The following is a 21,804-nucleotide window of genomic DNA, read 5'->3' as shown; positions in this document are numbered from 1 at the left end:
GGATTGGAATATTCTTCCTTTTCCAGCTGCTTAAGATGTCCCATTAAGTTGTTAACTTCCTCTCTTTCTGTTCTCTTGAAGAAGGCTTATAATGCTATAAATTTCCCTCCTAGAACTGCCTTTGCGGTATCCCAGAGGTTCTGATAACTCGTATCTTCATTATCATTATGTTCTAAAGTTTGGTAATTTCCTTCTTGATCTCGTCTCTGAACCATCTATCATTCAGCATAAGGTTATTGAGCTTGCATGTTTTTGTACGAGATTGCAGATTCCTGTTGTTACTGAGTTCAACTTTTATTCAACGATGATCTGAGAAGATGCATGGAATAATTTCTATTCCTTTAAATTTGCTGAGGTTAGATTTGCGGCCTAGTATGTGATCAATTTTGGAGTATGTTCCATGCACTGATGAGAAAACTATGTATTCAGTTTGTTAGGATGAAATGTTCTGCAGATGTCTGATAAGTCCAGAAGTTGAATAGTTAAATTTAAATCTAAGATTTCTTTGCTAAGCTCTTATTGGAAGATGTGTCCAACACTGCCAATGGAGTGTTAAAATCTCCAACTATAATAGAGCTGGAGGAGATCAAGTTGCTCATGCCAGTTAGAGTCTCTTTTATAAATTGAGGTGCATTATGGTTGGGTGCATAGATATTGATAATTGAGATCTCATCAAATTGAGTATTGCCCTTAACAAATATAAAGTGGCCATCTTTATCTTTTTTACTTTTGTTGGTTTAAAAGCTATTGTGTCTGTGAATAAAATTGCAACACCTGTTTTTTACTGCTTTCCATTAGCCTGGAATATAGATGACTATCCCTTTACCCTGAGTCTATATTTGTCTTTTAAGGTAAGATGAGATTCTTATATACAACAGATGTCTGGTCTGAGTTTCTGTATCCAATCAGCCAATCTGTGCCTCTTTAGAGGACAATTTAAGCCATTCACATTGATAGAAATTATTGATAAGCCTGATAAAATTTTAGGTATGGAGTTGTTCAAAGTCCAGTGGACGTTTTTAATCCTTATGCCACTGTAGAAGTTGGAGTTTGATCAATAGTTTCTGAGTTAGTTTACTTTTGTGGAGGATTGCACTGGTCATTATGGAGGATAGGTTTGAGAATTTCTTGTAGAGCTGGTTTAGTTATGGAAAATTTCTTCAACATGTGAATGTCATTAAAGCATTTAATTTCTCCATCATAGATGAAACTCAGTTTAGCTGGATACAGGATCCTGGGTTGAAAGTTGTTTTGTTTTAGGAGATTAAATGTTAATGACCATCCTCTTCTAGCCTGAAAGGTTTCAACTGAGAGATCTGCAGTCATCCTAAGATTCTTCCCCTTGTAGGTTATGGTTTTCTTACATCTGGCTGCTTTCAGAATTTTCTCTTTCACATTAATTTTAGTGAAAGTTAATTATGATGTTCTTGGGGGTTGTCTTGTTTGGTTTGAGTCGTGCTCAGGTTCTGAAACTATCTGCTATCTGAATTTCAAAATCTCTTGGCATGTCTGGAAAGTTCTCTTTCATAATTTCATGAAGAAGAGCCTCTATATTTTGTGAAGCAACTTCATAACCTTCAGGGATTCCTATAAGGCAAATATTAGTTTTCTTCAAATTATCTGAGAGCTCTCTGAGAGAAAGATCCGTTTTTGCTCTGCATTTCTTTTGATCTTTGCACTCCTGGGCTTCTTCAAAAGCTTTGTCTTCAATGTCAGAGATCCTTTCTTCTGTCTGTTCCACTCTGTTATGGAGGGATTCCACCGTATCTTTCAGATTCTTGAGGGCTGCAACCTCTTGTCTCAGTGTTTCAAACTCTTTGGTCATTTTATCTTTGAAATCATGGAATTCTTGAGACATCTTTTGAATAATTTCTTGAGATATCTTTTGAATAATTTCTTGAAATTCTAATTCCCTCCTTTCTTTCCTTCTGTTAATCTTATTTGCTATCCAAATCTGAACTCAATTTCTGACCCCTCAGCCATTTGTTTATGAATGGGATCTTCAATTGCCTCTGCCCCATTTTTCCTTGGAGGAGTTGATCTACTCTGGTTATTCAAGTTGCCAGAGTTTTTCCGCAGATCCACCCCATGCTGAGTTTACCTTGTTTGGAGATCTTATCAGAACCATTCTGTTGGTGGCTTCTTCTGTTTGCCCAGAGAGACAGGCAGAGCGTGTCTGTTGTCTTCTCCCAGTCTCCGGTGCTGGGGCAACTGGGGCACAGGGCAATGTCAGCATCTGCATCGGTGTTTGCGTACCCAGATTAGGCCTCATTCAGCCTGCTGGGTCAACCAGGGGCAGGTGACTGGCAGCAGCTGGATCAGTCCTAGTTCAGTCCCACTGGGGCAACTGGTGGAAAAGGGGAACTGTAGTGGCTAGATCGGTCCTAGTTCAGCCCCCCTGGAGCAGCCAGGGGGTGGGGGAATGGCAGCAGTAGCACAGGGTATGCGACCAACCAGATCAATTCTATTTCAGCCCCACCAGAGTAGCTGGGGGTGGTAGCAAAGGACTCCTTCACAATCGCCTGCTGGATGCGTGGCACTAGCAAGCCGATCTGGACACTCCTGGCCTGGAATCCCAGAGCAAGGGAGCCCCTCTGCCACTGCCAGCAGGATGCACGTGGCTCTAGAAAACAGTTCTGGGCCCGCCCAGAGTGGTAAACTCCTCCTCCACCACCTTCAAGGTGTGTGTGGTTCTAGCAAGCTGTTCTGGGCCCACTTAGCATGGGTGCCTGGAGGCGGGAACTCCTTCTTTGGCCCCCGTGAGGTGTGCGTGTCTCTAGCAAGTTGATTTGGGTTTGCCCAGTACAGGGGACTCCTCAGCCACTGCCCACGAGATGCCCACAGCACTAGCAAGCAGTTCTAGGCCTGCCCAGAGCAGGTTCCTGGGACGGGGATCTCCTCTGCTGCCTGTGAGGCCTGCAACTCTAGCAAGCAGTTCTGGGTCCTCCCCAAGTGGGGGACTCATCCACCATCACCTGTGGGACGTGTGTGGCTCTAGCAAGTAGTTCTGTGCCTGCCTGAAGCAGGGGACTCCTCAGTGGGCACCTGCCGCCCGTAGGAGGTGTGGGGCTCTAGCAAGCAGTTCTGGGCCCACCCAAATTTGGGGCCTCCTTTGTCACAGCCCATGGGGGTGCACAAGGCTCTAGCAAGTAGTTCTGTGCCTGCCTGGAGCAGGGGACTCCTCTGCAGCCACTCACTGCCCATGGGAGGCATAAGGCTCTAACAAGCAGTTCTGTGGCCCACTTTGTACCTGTATTTTGTGTTTTTAAATGCTCTTTCTTGGATTTACAGCTTACCAAACTTCTTTCTGGGCTCAGCTCCCCATCTTTGGTTTCATAGATACTGATTCCAACCAATTTTTTTTCCTTTACTCAGGAGCCTCTGACCAGGGTTGCTACCAGTCAGCCATCTTCCCAGAATCATCTGTTTCAATAATCGTTTTTTTGTTTTTTTGTTTTTTTGTTTTTGAGACGGAGCCTCAAGCTATCCCCCTGGGTAGAGTGCCATGGCATCACGCTCACAGCAACCTCCAACTCCTGGGCTCAAGCCAGTCTCCTGCCTCAGCCTCCCAAGTAGCTGGGACTACAGGCCCCCGCCACAACGCCTGGCCATTTTTTGGTTGCAGCCATCATTGTTGTTTGGCGGGCCCGGGCTGGGTATTTGAACCTGCCACCTTAGGTGTATGTGGCTGGCATCTTAGCCGCTTGAGCCACAGGCACCAAGCCTGTTTCAATAATCTTAAGAAACACATATATCAATCATTTTCTCTACCTGCTCTGTTAGGTCAATAATTCGTAGATTTTCTCTTTGGAGGCATTTTGCTAGATTTTGTGGGAATGCTTTATTATTTTTTCATTCTTTTTCTCTTTGTCTCTTCTCACTGTGTATTTTCAAAGAGCCTATCTTAAACCCTACTATTTCTTTCTTTTTGATTAATTTTGCTGTTCAGATATTCAGATGAATTTTGCAGTTTCTCATTGAGTTTTTCAGCTCCAAAATTTCTTTATCATATCAATCTCTTTGTTAAGTTTTTCTGACTGGCTTCTAAATTCCTTCTCTGGGTTGTCTTGAAATTCATTGAACTTCCTCTGGACAGCTGATTTGAATTCTTTAACTGAAAATTTAAAAGTCTTTATCATATCTGGATTGATTACTGGTACCTTAATAATTCATATGGTGAGATCATGTTTTCCTGGATGTTCTTTATACTTGTGAAAGCCTGTCGATGTCTTAGAATTGAAGAGTTAAGTATTTATTTTAATCTTCCCAGTCTAAGCTTATGTGAACCCATCCTTCTTGAGAAGCCTTCTCTTACCACTTCAATGTGAAGCTCTCATTTGACACTGAAAATGAATAAAATAATATAGAGGGTAAATACCATAATTAAAATATTTTCACCTATCAGTTACAGATAAATTCCATTCACATCCTCTTATGCAAACAAAGCTAAGAAGCCATAGATTCATACATGTGAAGAAAGTACTAGAAGAGAAACAAAGATATCGTTATATTAGTAGAAATTAAGTATTGTCTAATACAAATTCAGAGTTATGGTCAGTGTGATATCTTGTCACCAGACATCTGACAAGACAGAACTCTCTGTATATGATGTGACATTCTTAGTAAAGAATCACAAGAATAAAGAAGCAAGAACCCAATGTTCTTAATCCTAATATGAAATCAGTAGACCATCTAATACATATTCACATAAAAGAAAAACTCAAATCAATTCAAGTGGGGGGGAAATGAGGAAGCAGGAAGAAGAGGAGAGGAAGAAGGAAGATGGGGTTAGGATGCATGGCACAGCTCTTGGGGGTGGGACTCAACTAAAAGAGGGACTTTACCTAACAAATGCAATCAGTGTAACCTAATTTTTTGTACCCTCAATGAACCACAAATGATAAAAAATAAAAAGAAAGAAAAAATGTCTATGGAAAGAGTAAAAAGATCAGTAAGTCACTTAGGTGGGGTTGGTAAGAGGGAGAGATAAACAGAGGAATGCAAAAGATATATAGGACAATCAATCTAATCCATATGATTTTTATATTATCAGATATATGTCTTTATATATTTGCAAAGTAAATAGAATTTAACTAAGAATGAACATCTAATATAAACTATTGACTTTGGCTGACGATATTTAAATTTGGTTAACTGCTCATAACAAATGCAACCACCCTGGCATGAGATGCTAATAGTGGAGTAAGTTGTACAAGTGTTGGGAAAGATGTCATATGAAAGTTCTCTGTACTTTCTACTCAGTTCTGCTATGAACTTAAAATTAGAAAATAAGGTATATTTTTACAAAATACAATTTTTTAAAGTAAGTAGATGTGAGGCCACACAGTCTTTGTGATAGTATCATGAAAGGCTCTTAGCCTGAAAGTGAGAGAGCAAAGAAAGCAGAAGACAAAGCCTCATAGTAAGCCCCAGTCATAAGAATAAGTGAGCTTCCCAACTGACATTATGAAATACTGATATATGGAACTGGAATGGTTTACCTTCACCAGAAACAGGGAAGTCTATTTGTTTACATTCCTGTTACAAGGCTATGCTTACTTTCTTCCCCTCTGTCACTGAGAAACATCTGAAGTGGCTGGAAATAAAACATTACACTGACAGTTTTTTCATGCTAATCTGATTGGAAATACGAGAAATAGCTCGTATTATATTGAGCTTCAGTAACATATACATGATCCTACAACAACTCAAATGTCCCTGATATAAGCACATTTCTGGAAAGATACAGAGGTAGGTGCTAGGGAGGATGCACAGAGGAGAGAACTCTTATATACAGTTGGTGGGACTGAACATTTGAACATCCTCTATGGAAAACAGTATGGAGACTAGTCAAAGAATTAAAAATAAACCTACCAGTTGATCCAGTAATCTTACTACTGGTATTTATCTAAATAATTTTTTAAAAGTCATTTTATCAAAAAGACACACACACTCGAATATTTACTACAGGCAATTCACAGTTGCAAAGATGTGGAATCAACCAAACCATGCATTAATATAGAATGGATTAGTAAAATGTGGCATATGATATCGTGGTGTATTACACAGCCATAAAAAAGATGAATTGATATATTTTGCAACCATTTGGATAGAAATAGAGACCATTATCCTAAGTAAAGTACCTAAAGAATGAAAATCAACTGCCACCTATACTCATTATTACGTTGGAAATAACTGAAGAGTACACATCGGCAAAGAGAGAAGTAAAAGTCAGTGGAAATCAAGCAGGTAGCAGGAGGGAAGTTGCTAGGGGCAAAAAAATATCTAATGAGTACAATCAACACCATTTAGGTGACAGACATACCTATAGTCTGGACTTAATGATTACAAAAATAATCCATACAACCAAAAAAATTGTACCCCCTTAATATTTTGCAATGTTCTTAAAGAACAAAATAAAATAAAATATTGCACTAGAGAATTCTGAAAATTCTCTATTAATTAGAAACAAAACAAATGCATATTTTACCTCGCACTGTGAAGAATGCCGCAAAACTATTGGTTTTTGTGTTATGGAGGAAGCAGACTTCACCCCTTGAATATGTCCTTGATTCATATATTAAAGTGCATGAAAAACTGTTATTGCTGTTGACATACAAAGTTAAAAGCTAAATTATTTTAACTGGTTAGAAGTACTACCAAATTTTAATAATTTAAAAGCAAAATGGATCCGGGATAAAATTTTGGGGAACCCAAAATTTAAATAAAATTAGTAGAAAAGAAGAAGAAGAAAGAACTAAATGTTAAACTAGTCTAAATTGTTTGTTGGTGGCTTAAGAATCAATTCCATTCAACATGAACCTGTATCATTGTTTCTCTTTCTGTCACAGACAAGTTCTGGAAAGAACAATTATGGTTCTTTATGTTCTCCCCCTCTTCCCTATTCTCCTTGAAATCCTTCTTAAGTGCCCTCCACCATTAGTACTCCCCTTAAATTTTCTAATGTCTCAACATTACATTGAATGCCTCTTAGTTAATTATGTACCATGTATAAGTTTAGAAATTAGGTGAAAGAAAACATGTTCATAGGTCCTTTTTAGAATTTATCAGATAATCTCAAGATAAATGTACTAACTCATATTTTCATATTATTAATAATTTAAAGGAATATACCATTTCTATTTTTCTTCTTCCATTCAGAGCACCCAACAAGATTCTCTCATATAATATGAGAATTTATCAAATTCTAAGATCAAATTCTTTATCAAATTTATCAAAACTCTAAAAATATGCCTCTAAAGGAGGCATATAATGACTGCTTTTTGACATAACAGGAAAAATAAAAGAAAGTAGGAAGAGAGAAAAGGAGAAAAGGAGCTATGGATACAAATTTAGAAAAATAAACTTGTGGAAAAATGCTCAACAAATTGCTCAGAACTTTACATGGTAGGACTCAGTCATGCTCACTAGAATTTGAAAATGTTGCTGATTTCCCCAACCAAGGCTTCACTGGAATGAAAATGAAAGTAATGATTCTCTGATACTGCAGAGACTTAGTGGAAAATGTGTGATAAAATGTAGTTACGAATATATATTTTTCTTTCTATAACAAAAAAAAAATAAAGTGCCTCAGTGTAAGCGTCACAAAGATATTTAATTAAATAGAATATAATTGTTATAGAAACATGTCTGCGTATAAGTGGATTTTAGATTTTTGCAACTCAAGGAAAAAATGTCTTATAAAGAGAAAATAGCATATAAAGAGAAAACTTGTTCATGTCAATATTTCTAAATTTAGCCTGTAGGAAAAGGGAAAAAGAGAGTGGGACAATTTCTTGAGATATAGAAATAATTACAGAGATATTAAGCAATGATAAACCCAAGAGAGCTGACGTAAAATCTTCAGGGTCTCTCGTGGTTTTGGCTTATGACTAGGAAATCCCTCATTCCACCTTAATGACTCTCCCTCATCCTCCACAGAGTCATTAAGGAACATTAAAATTGGTGACTAGAAGCTTTCTTCTCCAATTTAAGCACAAGAAATTCATACTGTGTTTCAGAATGCTGCAGACCTTGCTACGACTTTTGTTGGAGGATGAATACACAAACCTGGTCTCAGATATGCTCGCAGAAGAAGTGTGCCTTCATTACAGAGACGAAAGAAAAGTGTGAAAAGTTACCTCAAAGATGTCCGCAATGTCATATTGGCAGATATCCCAGCACCGAAGGTAACAGGGCTTTTGACATCAACTCGGCACTGTTACACAGAGGGCAAACACAAAGTGGAGCCACTGCAGAAAACAAAATTTGAGAGAATGAGAATCTATGAAGGAGAATTGATGACAGAAAGTTACATGAAGAATGGACAGTATTCATCAGTTATCTGGTAAGAGCAGAAAAAGTTTTCAACAATTGGATAGTAAATCTCACAATTACTAGATTTGTTATCATAACCTGTTATTACCATCTTCTCCAAAAACAATTGCTCCATCCAATGAACCCGGAACTCACATGCTCCCTACCTTCCACCCTGCCATCTGTACCTCTCAGGTGTGCTCACCTGTGAGCTCATAACTCTGAGTCTCTCAGACATGGTGATTGCTTTCAAAGGATCAGCACACGATTGTGATTATTCTTGGAAGAGAAAAAATTTTGCTCCTGTTTAGAAGGAGTCAGTTTCCCATGGCTGGGGGCATCATTGAACCACACACTGAGGAGCAAACCTGTAAAAATTACATTATTTGGTTGACTGAGTAGTTTACACTGAACATATGACAGCTGAGATACTCTTCCTGTCATAATATGTCCCCTGTTGATTTGCTTCTTTCATTTGAGATTTAGCAGCATTAAGAACAGTTGCTTTGGGGGTTTCTGTCACATTGGTGATACTGAGTATATGGTTAGGTGACTCGTGCTTCTTGATGTAAAGAAACTTTATTGAAAAATCTAAGAAAGAATAAAATAACCCAACCCTATTTTTTTTCCACTGGATCCCACTCATTTCACAAATATGTAGCTCAATAATTTCTTAAATAAAAATATGTCATTTTTAGAAAGGGATGATTTTCATCAAAGAACTTTCCCTCATCTGTACAATTAAGTGACTGCATTATCCTCAGTCATTCAATAGCCCTTTTCTGAATCCTTTTCGGTATCACAAATTGGTCTACTGTCATCCCTGTCTTGTTTTCTTTTTAGGAATCTCTCCTTTTACCCCGGAGGAGTGCTGGTGGATGCCCTCCCTAAAAACAGTGATGTGTGTCTATGGAGCTGTTTTTCCTGTCCATAATATAAGGGAGATCATGGAAGTCTACCAGAATTACAAAACTCACTATGATCAATTTGCATAAAATGAGAAAATAAAAGAGGAACAATAGTATTGCCTGAGAAACATTTTTTGTTTGCATCAAGAGGCCTAAGGACACTATGTCTGTTTCCAACATAACAATCTACATGCCTTCTGTGCTGACACTAATAGGGATCCCAGGCCTAGAATCTGTGCAGCGCTGGATTGGGATTCCATTCTGTGCCATGTTTTTTGTTGCTATTGTTGGAAATATCGTGCTTCTGATGGTTATCAGATCAGAGCGTAGTCTGCATGAGCCCATGTACATTTTCTTAGGCATGCTAGGAGCCACAGATATTGCACTCTCTAGCAGCATTATACCTAAGATGCTTGGAATCTTTTGGTTTAACATGCCTGAAATCTACTTTGATTCCTGCTTGCTCCAAATGTGGTTCATCCACACACTTCAGTGTACAGAGTCAGGCATCCTCCTGGCCATGGCCCTGGACCGTTTTGTGGCCGTATGTTATCCCCTGAGATATGCCACCATCTTCACCCACCAGCTTGTCTCCCAAATAGGTGTTACAGTCATACTCAGAGCTGCCATTCTTGTAACCCCAAGCCTAGCACTGATAAAGTGTCGGTTTCAATTTTATCACACGACTGTTATATCCCACTCTTACTGTGAGCATATGGCCATTGTGAAACTAGCTGCAGGAAATGTTCGAATCAACAAAATATATGGTTTGTTTGTGGCCTTCACTGTCGCGGGCTTTGACCTCATATTCATTACATTGTCCTATATCCAGATATTTACCACAGTTTTCCATTTACCCCAGAAGGAAGCTCGGTTGAAGGCATTCAATACCTGCATTGCGCACATTTGTGTCTTCCTTCAGTTTTACCTCCTGGCCTTCTTCTCCTTCTTTACACACAGATTTGGTTCTCACATCCCCCCTTATATCCACATTCTCTTTTCTAGCATTTACTTACTGGTCCCTCCATTTCTTAATCCACTTGTTTATGGTGTGAAGACTAAGCAGATTCGCATTCATGTGATGAAAATGTTCTGTTCATAAAATCTACCTTCATTAACATCTTTATGCTGTCTTCTTTTGAAATCTCTCAAAATAAAACAAAAAATACACATTATTTGAAGTGCTTGAGTTTTTCATTTAGTTGGTTGCCAACAGGATGCAAAGTTTCAGATCACTATAGCCCATGAAAGGTATCAATCATTGGGGTATGAATCCTATCTGAGTATTGAAAGTGAGAAATATAAAAAGAGTAACATTGTAAAAAATATGTATGCATATGTGTTTGAGTTGAAAGTTAAATTTCTGTTTTATGTTTTGGTCCCATTGATGTCTTCTTCTAATAGTCCTTCTCTAGGAGAATTTATGAATTATGTAATTATCTCTGCATTTAAATGTGCCGAAGACTCATTCTTCTAAAGTATCCAGGTTCTCAATAAAAACAAGTTGACTCTATTTTCCTTGAATATTCAAATCATTTAAATAGAATAAGAGTAAGTGCATCTTAACTGTGCTCTTACCCCTCAAAAATCCTTTTTGGATCTCATGAGATAATAAAGTCTGAGAATTTAAATATATTTTCAGGGTCATTAGTAGAATTACCACCACAAATTTTATGAGAACCAGGTGTTGCATTTTATAGAATCAAAAATTTTTCTTCTATCTCCACCACTTACTTCTACGTTAATTTATCAAGTGTCATTGAAAACTTACAGGTATCAGGCTAGAGAATAGTGACATGATAATAAATTTGGCACAGTGGTTCAATCTCATCAGTTTGTCCTAGCCTTATCAGATATCTATGGCTATTGAGAATGATTATGTCATAGATACAGAGTCTATCTTTGGCTGTTTAACGTTTATCATTTATTATAGCTAACTGTATTAGATAACCAATTTTTTAAATTTAATAATATGGTTTCCTTAGTATTATTACTAAAGTAGCATTAGAAGTTATTTCTTAATACTCTAGACACAGTTCAGCAAACCCTTATATATGTATGTATATATGTATGAGTTTAAAGTTAAACTAATAACAATTAGCTTATGATTCCTTGTGTTCTCCCCCTCTTTCCTATTCTCCTTGAAATCCTTCCTAGATGCCCTCCACCATTAGATCAAATATTGAGAATAATTTAATTTTTATACCTTTGGAAGATAGTTACTTATATGGAAAGTGTTGAGACTAGAATGTACTTTGAGGGTTTGGATTCTGATTGGAATTGTAAGTATATATTCACTATTTTTAATGGAGATACATACATATGTATATATAAATATAATTATATAATTGTGGTAGGGTAGGGCACTACTTCCATGCCTGGAAAGAAATACAAACAAACAAAATTTTAAAAATGTGAACTGGTTATGGGACCAAGTAAAATATTATGAATTTAGGCCAAAATAATTTATTCTGAACCTGTACTAAAAGAACTCATAGCATTGTTAAAACAAGACATGAAAGAAAGCTTGATTAAAAAATCAGTGGCAGCAGGTTGTGATCTCAGAGAGTCTCATAAACCTTATGAAAACTTTTGAAATAAGTCCAGTCAATGAGTATGGAATAAGGAATAGTGTGGAGTCTTATGATCATGTAATTTCTACCTAAAGTCACTATGTCTACAGCATGACCCATGAACACATTAGAAAGGGGGCAGAATATACTGTATAAAAACAATATCAGGATAGAGCAACACACATGGACAATTGTGTTGGTGTGGTTGTGATTAGGTATTGTCAGTAGCAGAAGAGAGATTCTATGACTTAGAAAGAATGGAATGGAGTGACTAACAGAATGTGGTAGATTAAGGAGAAAGAATTAAAAGAGATGACATCCACATTCTGAATTTAGGTGAATAGAGATTCGTACCACACACTTCCATGGTGATCAAAGGAAGATAATGGGTTTGTTGATCAATCCCAGTTAATTGTTAATGGGCCTCTTTGCATTAATTATTCATTTACACTTTGGACTTGGAGAAAAAAAGAAAAGAATTGCTTTTGACATTATGTGTCTATAAACATTCAAATATACATGTCTCTTTCCCTGTATGTCTTGAGTTTAGAGAATAAATATGAGAGAAGGAGAATATACTTGAGATTACCCAATAATTAGATTTAGCTGGTTGTGGGGCCATAAGCCTACAGACCCAGTGTTTTGGGAAACTGGAGCTGAAGGAGTGCTTAAATCCAGGAAGTCCACAACAGCCTGGACACCATACCAAGAGCCCATACCTACCACATACAAAACAATAATAACGCTAATCAGATTAAATTAGAAAATTTACTTCCAGTGACTAGAATTAATTATATAAACATGAGTTTTGGCCCACACTAGGTGTGAAAGCTAACTCTCCTTACAGGTTCTGTGTCTTTATACACTCAACACCTTAGCTTCCTCACCTACAAAATGGAGACGATGGTTGTTGAAAGGACTGTCACAAGGATTAAATAAACATGCTGAGGAATAATGATATACATCAATGAATTAATTTATCTGAGTGTTTAGCAAAGACTTGGCAATATTAGGAGTTTATGTAAAGGTAATTTTATTTTTTGTTCTGTTCTGAAAGAGTGAAAAGCCTAGATGGACTGAAAGTGAAGGAAAGATTATAACACGATGGCAAGAGAGTTTCAGAAAACTCAGACATAGACCCAAAGATGAAGGTAAAGTAAGATAGATAGTAATAGGTAATGGAACAGCTAAAGTACTAGAGGTCTTGATTTCAGGAACGTTTTATTGCAAATAATCAAGGGAAATAGCTAGAAAGGTTACAATCATTTTCAAAAACCATATCTTTTAATAAGATTCTAATTAACTGTATATGTCATCACAGGACAGAATCATAACAGCTAGTAACTGCCCACCTGCTGATTATTCTTCCTCTGAACTATATGACAGGTAATATTTGTCAAATATTCAGTACTTAATTTCTCTTAATGTTGATGATATTAATAGAAATGAGTATGTATATCCTAATATAATATACCGCCTCAAATCTTCAGTGAAAAACTCTTACGATTTTGCCTTTTGTTATTCCTAATTCAGAGAGATAACTTAGGATCAGAGATGAAGTGATTTATTTCAAGATGACAAAGGCTTAAGTGAAGAAGTTAGGAGTAAATTTACTATGTTACTAAAGATCACATTCTTTCCTCCATAATGTGCAATCTCTTTTTAAAAATAAGGTTTCTATGTTCATTTTTAAAATTTCAGATATTTTAAATACATACATTTTGGTCATGTAGTTTGCTTTTGCTTATTTAAAGTAAAAGTTACAGGGGTGACCTTATAACTCTGGGTGAATTGTTTTTTTGGGGGGGGTATAATTTAATTTTTATTTCAAAAGCTTGGATAGCTTCAATATCCAGGTCTTGGCAAAATCAGGACACGTGTAAAATACCTTACAATACATTAAATTCCCAAAAGCTACCAAAAAGTACCGTAAAATTAACACTTCCGTTACAGGAAATGTATGACACAAATAATATAAAATTAAAAGGTGAAAGAAAGGTGACACCGCTTTCCTAAGATACAGTTTACTCTTTACAACCAGGGTCCCCAGGTCCAGGCTGCAGAGCAGCGGTGGGAACTAGACCCTCCAATCTGGTTCTGGGTAACCTGGTTCTAAAATCAGCCCATAATGCCGCTCTGGCCTCTGAGACACCACACGCTGCCTAAAACAACTAGACTCTGGAAATAGTAAACAGGAGAGTAATTTCCAGGGGGGGGGGTGGAATTTTAAATAAGTTGCACATGGGACATGCCATAGAAAGTTTGCCAAGTTAAATTTGCTGCATAATTGTTTGTGTTCACTCCATATCCAAACAAAGCCTGTGCAGTCAGTCAGTCGCTCACTTCTGCCGCTGCCTCAGTATGGCTTGTAATTATTCTGAAGGCCACCAGGTCGCTGGCTCTTTCCATATTTTATACTGCCCTGACTGTAGTCATAGCCGAGGTCATAGCCGTAACAGCCATAGGGCGATTAGTTGTACTTGCCATAGACAGGTCCGTAGCCCTGCTGGTGGCCGTAGCCCCGATTCCAACTCTGCCTCTGACCTCCACCGCCGCCGTTGCTGCTGCCTCGGTTTCCTCGGTTGCGGTTTCCATGGACCCCAGAGCCATACTGTTGCTGCCGATAGACCTCTTTGGGCTGGGCCACCTTGATTTCACACTTGCTTCCACTGATAGTGTGGAAGGGACGCTGCGGTCTGGCCTCCAGCCCCCGCCAGGGACCCGTGCCGTCTCCAGCCTGCGACTCACTTTCGGAGGTTGCCTCGTGTCCATTCTCGGTGGCGCCCGTAGTCTCCATGGGCTGTTCCAGACTCGCTTCCGACCGGTAGGCTAAGGCGCTCTGACTCTTCACCGCCCAAGCCGACGCGGGGCCCGCTTGTCCCCACCCGCCGGGGAAGTCGCCGCTCAGGCTCGGCTGCGCTCAGGCTCGCGCTGCTGGGGCCTCGCCTTTGTCTGGGGACTGAGCCGCTCTGACAGCGCTGCCGCCTCCTCTGTAGCTTCCGAACAGAACCCACTGACCCAAAGCCCAGCTCTGGCCCGCGAGGTGCCACCGCCTCGTCACTGGGTGAATTATGGTGTGAGTCTTCTCGTCTCCTTCTCCCTCCTCCCACCCACTTGAATTCTGTTAAGTTTTTGTTGTTTAGAAACAGAGTTTCACTTTATCGCCCTGGGTAGAATGCCCTGGCGTCACAGCTCACAGCAACCTCCAGCTCATGGGCTTATGCCAAGAAGTAAATTTTGGCAAATTCTCTTGCCTCAGCCTCCCGAGTAGCTGTCACTACAGTCACCTGCCACAACAGCTGGCTTTTTTTTTTTGTTGTTGTTGCAGTTTGGCCGGGGATGTGTTCAAACCCACCACCCTCAGTATATGGAGCTGGAGCCCTACTCACTGAGCCACAGATGCCCCCCGATTCTGTTAAGTATTGCTTTCATATGTACACATAGGAGTTGATCAATTAGATCTAACTTAGTATTGAGTATATAACATGTTTCTTTTTCCATTCTTGTGAAACTTCACTTAGGAGAAAGGTCTCCAGTTCCATCCTGAATTGTTACAAAAGATAGTAGGTCACCACATTTTTATGGCTGAGTAGTAATTCACAGACAATTACCACAGTTTAATAATCCATTCATGTGTTGATGAGCACTCGGGTTGTTTCCACATTGTAGTGATGGTGAATTGTCTTGCTATCATCATTTGAGTGCAAGTGTCTTTTTTATAAAATGCTTTTTCCCCTGGTTAAATACCTAGCAGTGGGATTACTGAATTGAATGGTAGATCTACTTTTAGTTCTTTGAGGTATCCCCATACTACTTCATTTGGAAAAGAGGAAAGAAAAATCATGATGATAGAGAGTCCTCTAACCCAGGCTCTATCTGGGGTCTCCAATCCCAGGCTGTGGATCAGGCCACAGAGCAGCCAAAGAGCAAGTGAAGCTTCCTTTGTATTCACAGCCACTCCTCATGACTCACATCATTGCCTGAGCTCTGCCCCCTGTCAGAGAAGCAGCAGCATTAGATTGTCATATGGACAGGAGCCCTACTGTAAACTGCACATGAGAGGGATCTAGGTGTTCTTTTTTGAGAATGTGGTGCCTGAAGATCTGAGGTGGAGATGTAATGTGCTTGAATCACTCTGAAACCATCCCTCACCCAGTTCTGTAGAAAAATTATCTTTTTTTTTTTTTTTTTTTTTTGAGACGAAGCCTCAAGCTATCCCCCTGGGTAGAGTGCCATGGCATCACGCTCACAGCAACCTCCAACTCCTGGGCTCAAGTGAGTCTCCTGCCTCAGCCTCCCAAGTAGCTGGGACTATAGGCGTCCGCCACAACACCTGGCCATTTTTTGGTTGCAGCCATCATTGTTGTTTGGTGGGCCGGGCTGGGGATTCAAACTCGCCACCTTAGGTGTATGTGGCTGTCGCCTTAGCCGCTTGAGCCACAGGCGCCGAGCCAGAAAAATTATCTTTCATCAAATCTTGTGCCAAAAATGTTGAGGGAAGCTGTACTAGAGGATATTCAAAGGGCATTAAAGACAGGTGATTTAAAAGTAATTTAAAATACTCATTTCTCATCATAAACTTTATGCTGATAACAAAGATTTAAAATCATAATTTATTTGGTTGAAAAATATTTTTCTTTGCTCTACAAGTGTACATTAGCTGTGACCACACATAAACATACACATCCAGAAGTGAACACCAATGCAAAATAAGATTCTTAGAGAATATTTTTTGTTCTTAGATTTTTATTGAAATGGATGATTTTAAAGGGAATGCAAAGAAAGAAATTATGTATGAACTTTTTCGCTTCTATGTGGTCCTATTCAGAGATCTGTAACCAGGCTACTCTGATTCTCCGAAGGTATACTGTAACTTTGTGGTAACATAATTGAGCGCTTGTGAAAGAAGCTGTTTTCTGTAGTATCACTGCTCTTTTCTCAAAGAGGAATCCAGGCATTGCTTTTATACTATGTCTTCATCTATATTTCTGGACTGATTCTCCAGATACAAGATTAACTACCAAATCTATGTTTAGAGAAAAGGCGGACAAGGCCATGTTGGATTTGCTTTGTCTTGATGCTATAGATGATGGGATTCATTAAAGGAGGGAAGAGAAAGTAGACATAGCTCATGATGATGTGCACCACCTTTGGAACATTCCTCCCAAATCTGTGAATGAATGACAGACCGATGACTGTGACATAGAAGATGAGCACACAACTAAGATGGGAGATACAGGTGTTGAGTGCCTTGGCCCTCTCTTCACCAGAGGCAATGCCTATCACAGTCTTGAGAATTAGAATATAAGAGAAAAGGATAATAAAGGCATCTAAGAAGGTTGTTAGACAAATTAGTATTACAGGGTAAATTCTATTGAAAGTTATATCAGCACAGGCTAGTTTCATGACTTCTTGGTGGAGGCAGAAAGCATGGGAAAGAACATGAGAGTGGCAATATGAAAATGAAAAAAGACGTACAATTACAGGCATGATGGATACAAAACCCCTCAAAAAAATCCCCACTCCTAACTTTACCACTTGAGTATTGCTGAGAATAGATGCATACCTCAAAGGATTGCGGATGGCAATGAAGCGATCATAGGCCATGGCAAGGAGGATCCCTGATTCTACAATAGAAAGGGAGTGAATAAAGTAGGCTTGCATGAAGCAGCCTGCATGGCTAATTTCCCTGTGATTCACCCACAAGACGCCCATCACTGTGGGCATAGTGGTCAACGTCACCATGATGTCTGCGCCTGCCAGCATGGCAAGGAAATAGTACATGGGTTCATGAAGACTTTGGTCATCCTTGATGAGATAGAGGAGTGATCCATTGCCAAGAAGGATAGAGACATTGACTGCAAAGAAGGAGATGGAGATCCAGTGATGAGCTACCTGCAGCCCCAGGAAACCAGTCAGCAGAAAGGGGGCCTCACTGATATTGGGCCACATAGTGTCAACAAGTAGAGAGCAGCTTTCTTGAAACCTTGAAAAGAGGAATATGGCTGTGTCTTGGTAATATGACGGTAACTTCAATCAAAATCTTCAAACTTGGGAATAATTTCTAGGTGTGGTAAACATCAGTCTGCATTTTCATACAGAAGTAGACAGGCTGTATGACGGAGAAATGATGGTCATCCCCTAATTAGAGAAAAATACTAAGTTAATGGTTAAAATTTTGCCAAATTAAAGAAATTTTTCCATTACTGTTTCTAATACATAAGGCCCAATTGTTATGTGGGTACTTAAAATATTTACAACAACAGTGGTCAAAACACAAAGTAAAATACAGCATATGAATATTGATAATAATCTTTTTTAACTGCTCTTCTTGTAATTGCTAATTACTTGGAGATAAGTAATTTGAATTTATTTTTATCTTTCATAATTGTGTTGGAGACATGTATTTACAATTTAATAAAACTTTTAATTTTGTAATACAATAATATGCTTTTTATTTCAAAACATTGTGCTTGTAGAAATGTACTTGGTTACATTGATCACTTTTGTAATACTTGAGTCAGCACTGCAGATGTGCCCATCACCCAAACAGTGTTCATTGTACCCATTAGGTAGGTTTTGTGTTGAACCCCTCGTCCACTTCCTCCCTGCTTGATTTCCACTGAGTTGTACTTCCCTTCTGAAATTGAACATCATTGTGTAATGTAGAACAACATACATCCCCATCACTTCCAATAAATTGCTTTGTCATTCCAATAGTTATGACTTCACTTGAACTTGTCTGAAGAAAGTAGGGGCCACACCAGCCACAGCTAACAAGCACCTAGACCTATCAGACATACAGACTCAGACAACACCCCCTCCAATCAATGAAACCAAAATAATGCATTTTACTTTGATCCTTAGGTGATCTAGTGCACAGCAATGTCTGAGAAGCTCTGCTCTAAGCATTTGATATCTACTCCATCCATGTCGATAAAAACCTTTTGATTCTTCAATGTGGTTGATTTTGTTATCCTCTCCAAATATTTTTATACAATTTTTAGAAGCTACTTTTTCTCCATTACGGTTCTCTTTTCTGCCTCTTTTCCTTTACAAAATCATTTGACATAATTAAATGCTTGGATTCTTCCTCTGTCTCTTCTCTGAATACTTTTTCTTTATCATGCTCCTCTGAAGGAGCTGTTGCAGCTCTATGACTGGGAGCGTTCTCCTCTTTCCACAACATAAGGATACCAGTCATCTCTACTATTTCCATTTTATTAGTCTCCACAATCCAGAGGGATTGTATTATCAGCTCGATTACAGCCTTATTTCATCACACATTCAGAAGCTTGAAGTCTCCAGGAATAAGTAGACTCCTTTATTAGATGATCGTAGTATAAAAAATGAGTCAGAATCAGAACAAATTACAAAGAATCTATCCTGTATGCGAAAATGTTCTGATGTTATAAGTGCAGCAGGCTTGTGTTCATAGAGATTGAAATCAACAGCCCTAGGAGTCTTCTAAAGCACATTGAAACCATATACAGGAACAATCTATGATTATTGCAGAAATCATGTTCTACCTCTGTAACATTTTAATGCTTTTAAAAATGGGTGGTGATACCCATACTTTAAGGGGAAAACAAAGTATAAAAGGGAGAAAAAGACACTAAGAAGACATCAAATTAGTGATACTAATTTGACATCAATTATTAATACATGAGGGCTAATAAAAGAAATTCAGAATGATCAAACTAGACTTCAAAATATAAAATAAAGATTCTGTACATTTCTTGTACATTTTTACTGCAATATGTATTAAGTCTTAGCAGGAATTGACAATAAAACATACAAGAAAAAAATTATATGTGTTCATACTATTTTTATGAGGTAAAAAAAAGTTTTGAGTTTCTCATTCCTTTCCATAGCTCAGCTGGGTCTTTAATTACAAGACTGAGATGTCTACTCTAGCTCTATGCATCTGAAAAGAAAGACATGTAGCTGACACCTTTGGAACAAAAAGAAAAGACAGGAAAAATCTTAGCACTGAGAGGTCCCTCATATTTACCTGAAAGCAAGTATGTAGAGCTTCAAGAAACACAATGTACTGTCAACCAACTGAGGCCTAGTAGGCCAGCTTCACTATAAATAGAACTGCAGTACAAAAATCCTCCCAGGACTTGTTATGTAGCAAAGTTCTTTGGAGGTGGCTTGGCTTTTTATTGAAAAATGTTAAGGAAATTACATAAGAAATATGAACACTAGTTTTTTTTTTTTTTTTTTTTTTTCGCTCTGGATGCATGTGGACAGCCATGCCTATGAAATATATAGGCTGCTCTAAACTTAGCACCTGTATTCTCCCTGGTGATTTCCTACAGTTCTGTGTGTCCTGACTTGGTAATAGCTGATGAATTATTCTTCGAAACATGTCTTATATGTGAACATATAAACAACGTGTAGAAGTGTCATTCCTCAATATCATTTAGGACTAGTGCAGTGAATGCCACTGTGACTCACCCTGCAATTAGCAAGCCCAAGCCAGAGGGCTGTGACTGTTGGGAAGCAAAGTCCATCCTGAAGAAACTGTCAGTGAAGACCAAAAGTTTATAACTGGGCTCAATAATTTCCCTATAATTTTATGCTAAGTGTTGCCCACTAATGTCTCCATAGTATCTGTACTTCTGAAAGCATGAAGAAAGCATGCATCTGAAGCTTGCTCTTCACCCCATTCTAGATTTGTACCCACCCCATTTTTCACATGTTGATATTTTTCTAGATGCGTAAGTTTAATAGACCTGTAATGACACTCTACACAAAACACAAGCCCCACCCCAGTAAATCCTTGCAAACAAGTCAGCATGGTTCCTAGAACAAAACATACTCTTAACACATATTGGGGAATGAAAGAACTTGGTTATATGTAGAAAGCAGAGATACTGAAGATTCTCTTGAATCCATTGAAACTAATGAATAGCGAATCTGTCAACTAGTCCAAACAAGTAATAAAACTAAGAATTAAACATGATTCCTCCATCAGCTCGTCTTCTGATTTCACACAGTCCATTTTCTCCAGAAAGCAATAGGAGAGAGCCCACATAATCCCTAGAGTGGTCCCAGGCTTTTCCTAGTGAGTGCCATGGACACTCACCAACAGCATTTGGTAACAGTTTTCTGGTAAACACATAGGTGTTAATGGGTATCTCATGGTCTGCTATTTGAATCTAATAAAAAGCTATAAACCTCTACCCAGAAAACTGAGAAACATATGGTCTTATATGTGTCCAAGTATATACAATTATTCCTATGTTAATCCAAGTATCTCAGATTAGAAATCCCAAATGTAACACAATTTCTTGAATACACTTATCTTGAAGGGCCATTCAGTTCTTAGCTTGACTTGTTACCTTACATGCTGTCCTTTACTGCATCAAACATCAGGAGGGAGAGGAGTCATTCTGTATTTCAGTTCTTGCACTCACCCACTCACTTGGTGCTAAAGTAGGGACCTGTTCCTGCCCTTTTGGAGGACTCAGTGCATATAACTGCCTCAATTAGACTCCCCATAGGGCCCTATTTGAAATCTCATGTGGGTGAAAATCACCGGTCCCCCAGAGTTACACCTTTCTACACTCTCAGGAGACCCTGTAATCTCCCTTCCCTCTCTCCTCTGTGCAGGAGGAGCTGGGGCATGCAACTGATGTCCTCAGTAACTTCAAGTGTTTCCCCCAGGACAGACAAGGAAAACTGGATAATGAAATGCCAACCGATGCAGGGATGCCAAAGGCTTCTAATGTGCACCGGGGATTCTGAGTATCAGCTTTTAGGAAATGTTTTCCTGTCTTTCCCTTTGTTTCTCACAAAGATCAAAGGGATAATAGATGTTCTCTGGGGTCACACCTGCCTTTGCCAGTCTTAGTGCTTGTAAATTCAGATTGTGTTCTTATCTTTTCTGTTTCTTTGGGAAGTCAGTTCTAATCAACAGGACTCCCTGGGCATCTGCTAAGAGCTATGTGAGTGAAAGCCACCACAACTTTGTCTTAAAATCAGTTTTTGGTATTCAG

At 38.8% G+C, this 21,804-nt stretch overlaps 2 protein-coding genes and 1 pseudogene across 2 annotated transcripts; 1 reads left to right on the top strand and 2 right to left on the bottom strand.

The window, feature by feature from the left end:
* Positions 1 to 9,387: 9,387 nt before the first annotated feature.
* Positions 9,388 to 10,326, top strand: LOC100964181 (olfactory receptor 52A1-like). The gene has a single exon (XM_003780981.1). The coding sequence runs from the start codon at positions 9,388 to 9,390 to the stop codon at positions 10,324 to 10,326; it is 939 nt and encodes a 312-aa protein (XP_003781029.1).
* A 3,827-nt stretch (positions 10,327 to 14,153) lies between these two features.
* Positions 14,154 to 14,594, bottom strand: LOC100955273 (annotated as a pseudogene).
* Positions 14,595 to 16,810: 2,216 nt separating this feature from the next.
* Positions 16,811 to 17,755, bottom strand: LOC100963871 (olfactory receptor 51B2). Its single transcript, XM_003780980.2, has one exon. It carries the CDS (start codon positions 17,747 to 17,749, stop codon positions 16,811 to 16,813), a length of 939 nt encoding a protein of 312 aa, XP_003781028.1. The 5' UTR covers positions 17,750 to 17,755.
* Positions 17,756 to 21,804: the final 4,049 nt, after the last annotated feature.

The sequence above is a fragment of the Otolemur garnettii genome, unplaced genomic scaffold (assembly GCF_000181295.1).
Source record: "Otolemur garnettii isolate 467f Iridium unplaced genomic scaffold, OtoGar3 scaffold00001, whole genome shotgun sequence".
Taxonomy (NCBI): Eukaryota; Metazoa; Chordata; class Mammalia; order Primates; family Galagidae; genus Otolemur; species Otolemur garnettii.
This window is presented reverse-complemented; position numbering and strand designations above follow the sequence as displayed.

Bases quoted from the DNA above. Each gene is read 5' to 3' on its own strand.
- LOC100964181 (XM_003780981.1), top strand. From the start codon at position 9,388: ATGTCTGTTTCCAACATAACAATCTACATGCCTTCTGTGCTGACACTA.
- LOC100963871 (XM_003780980.2), bottom strand. From the start codon at position 17,749: ATGTGGCCCAATATCAGTGAGGCCCCCTTTCTGCTGACTGGTTTCCTG.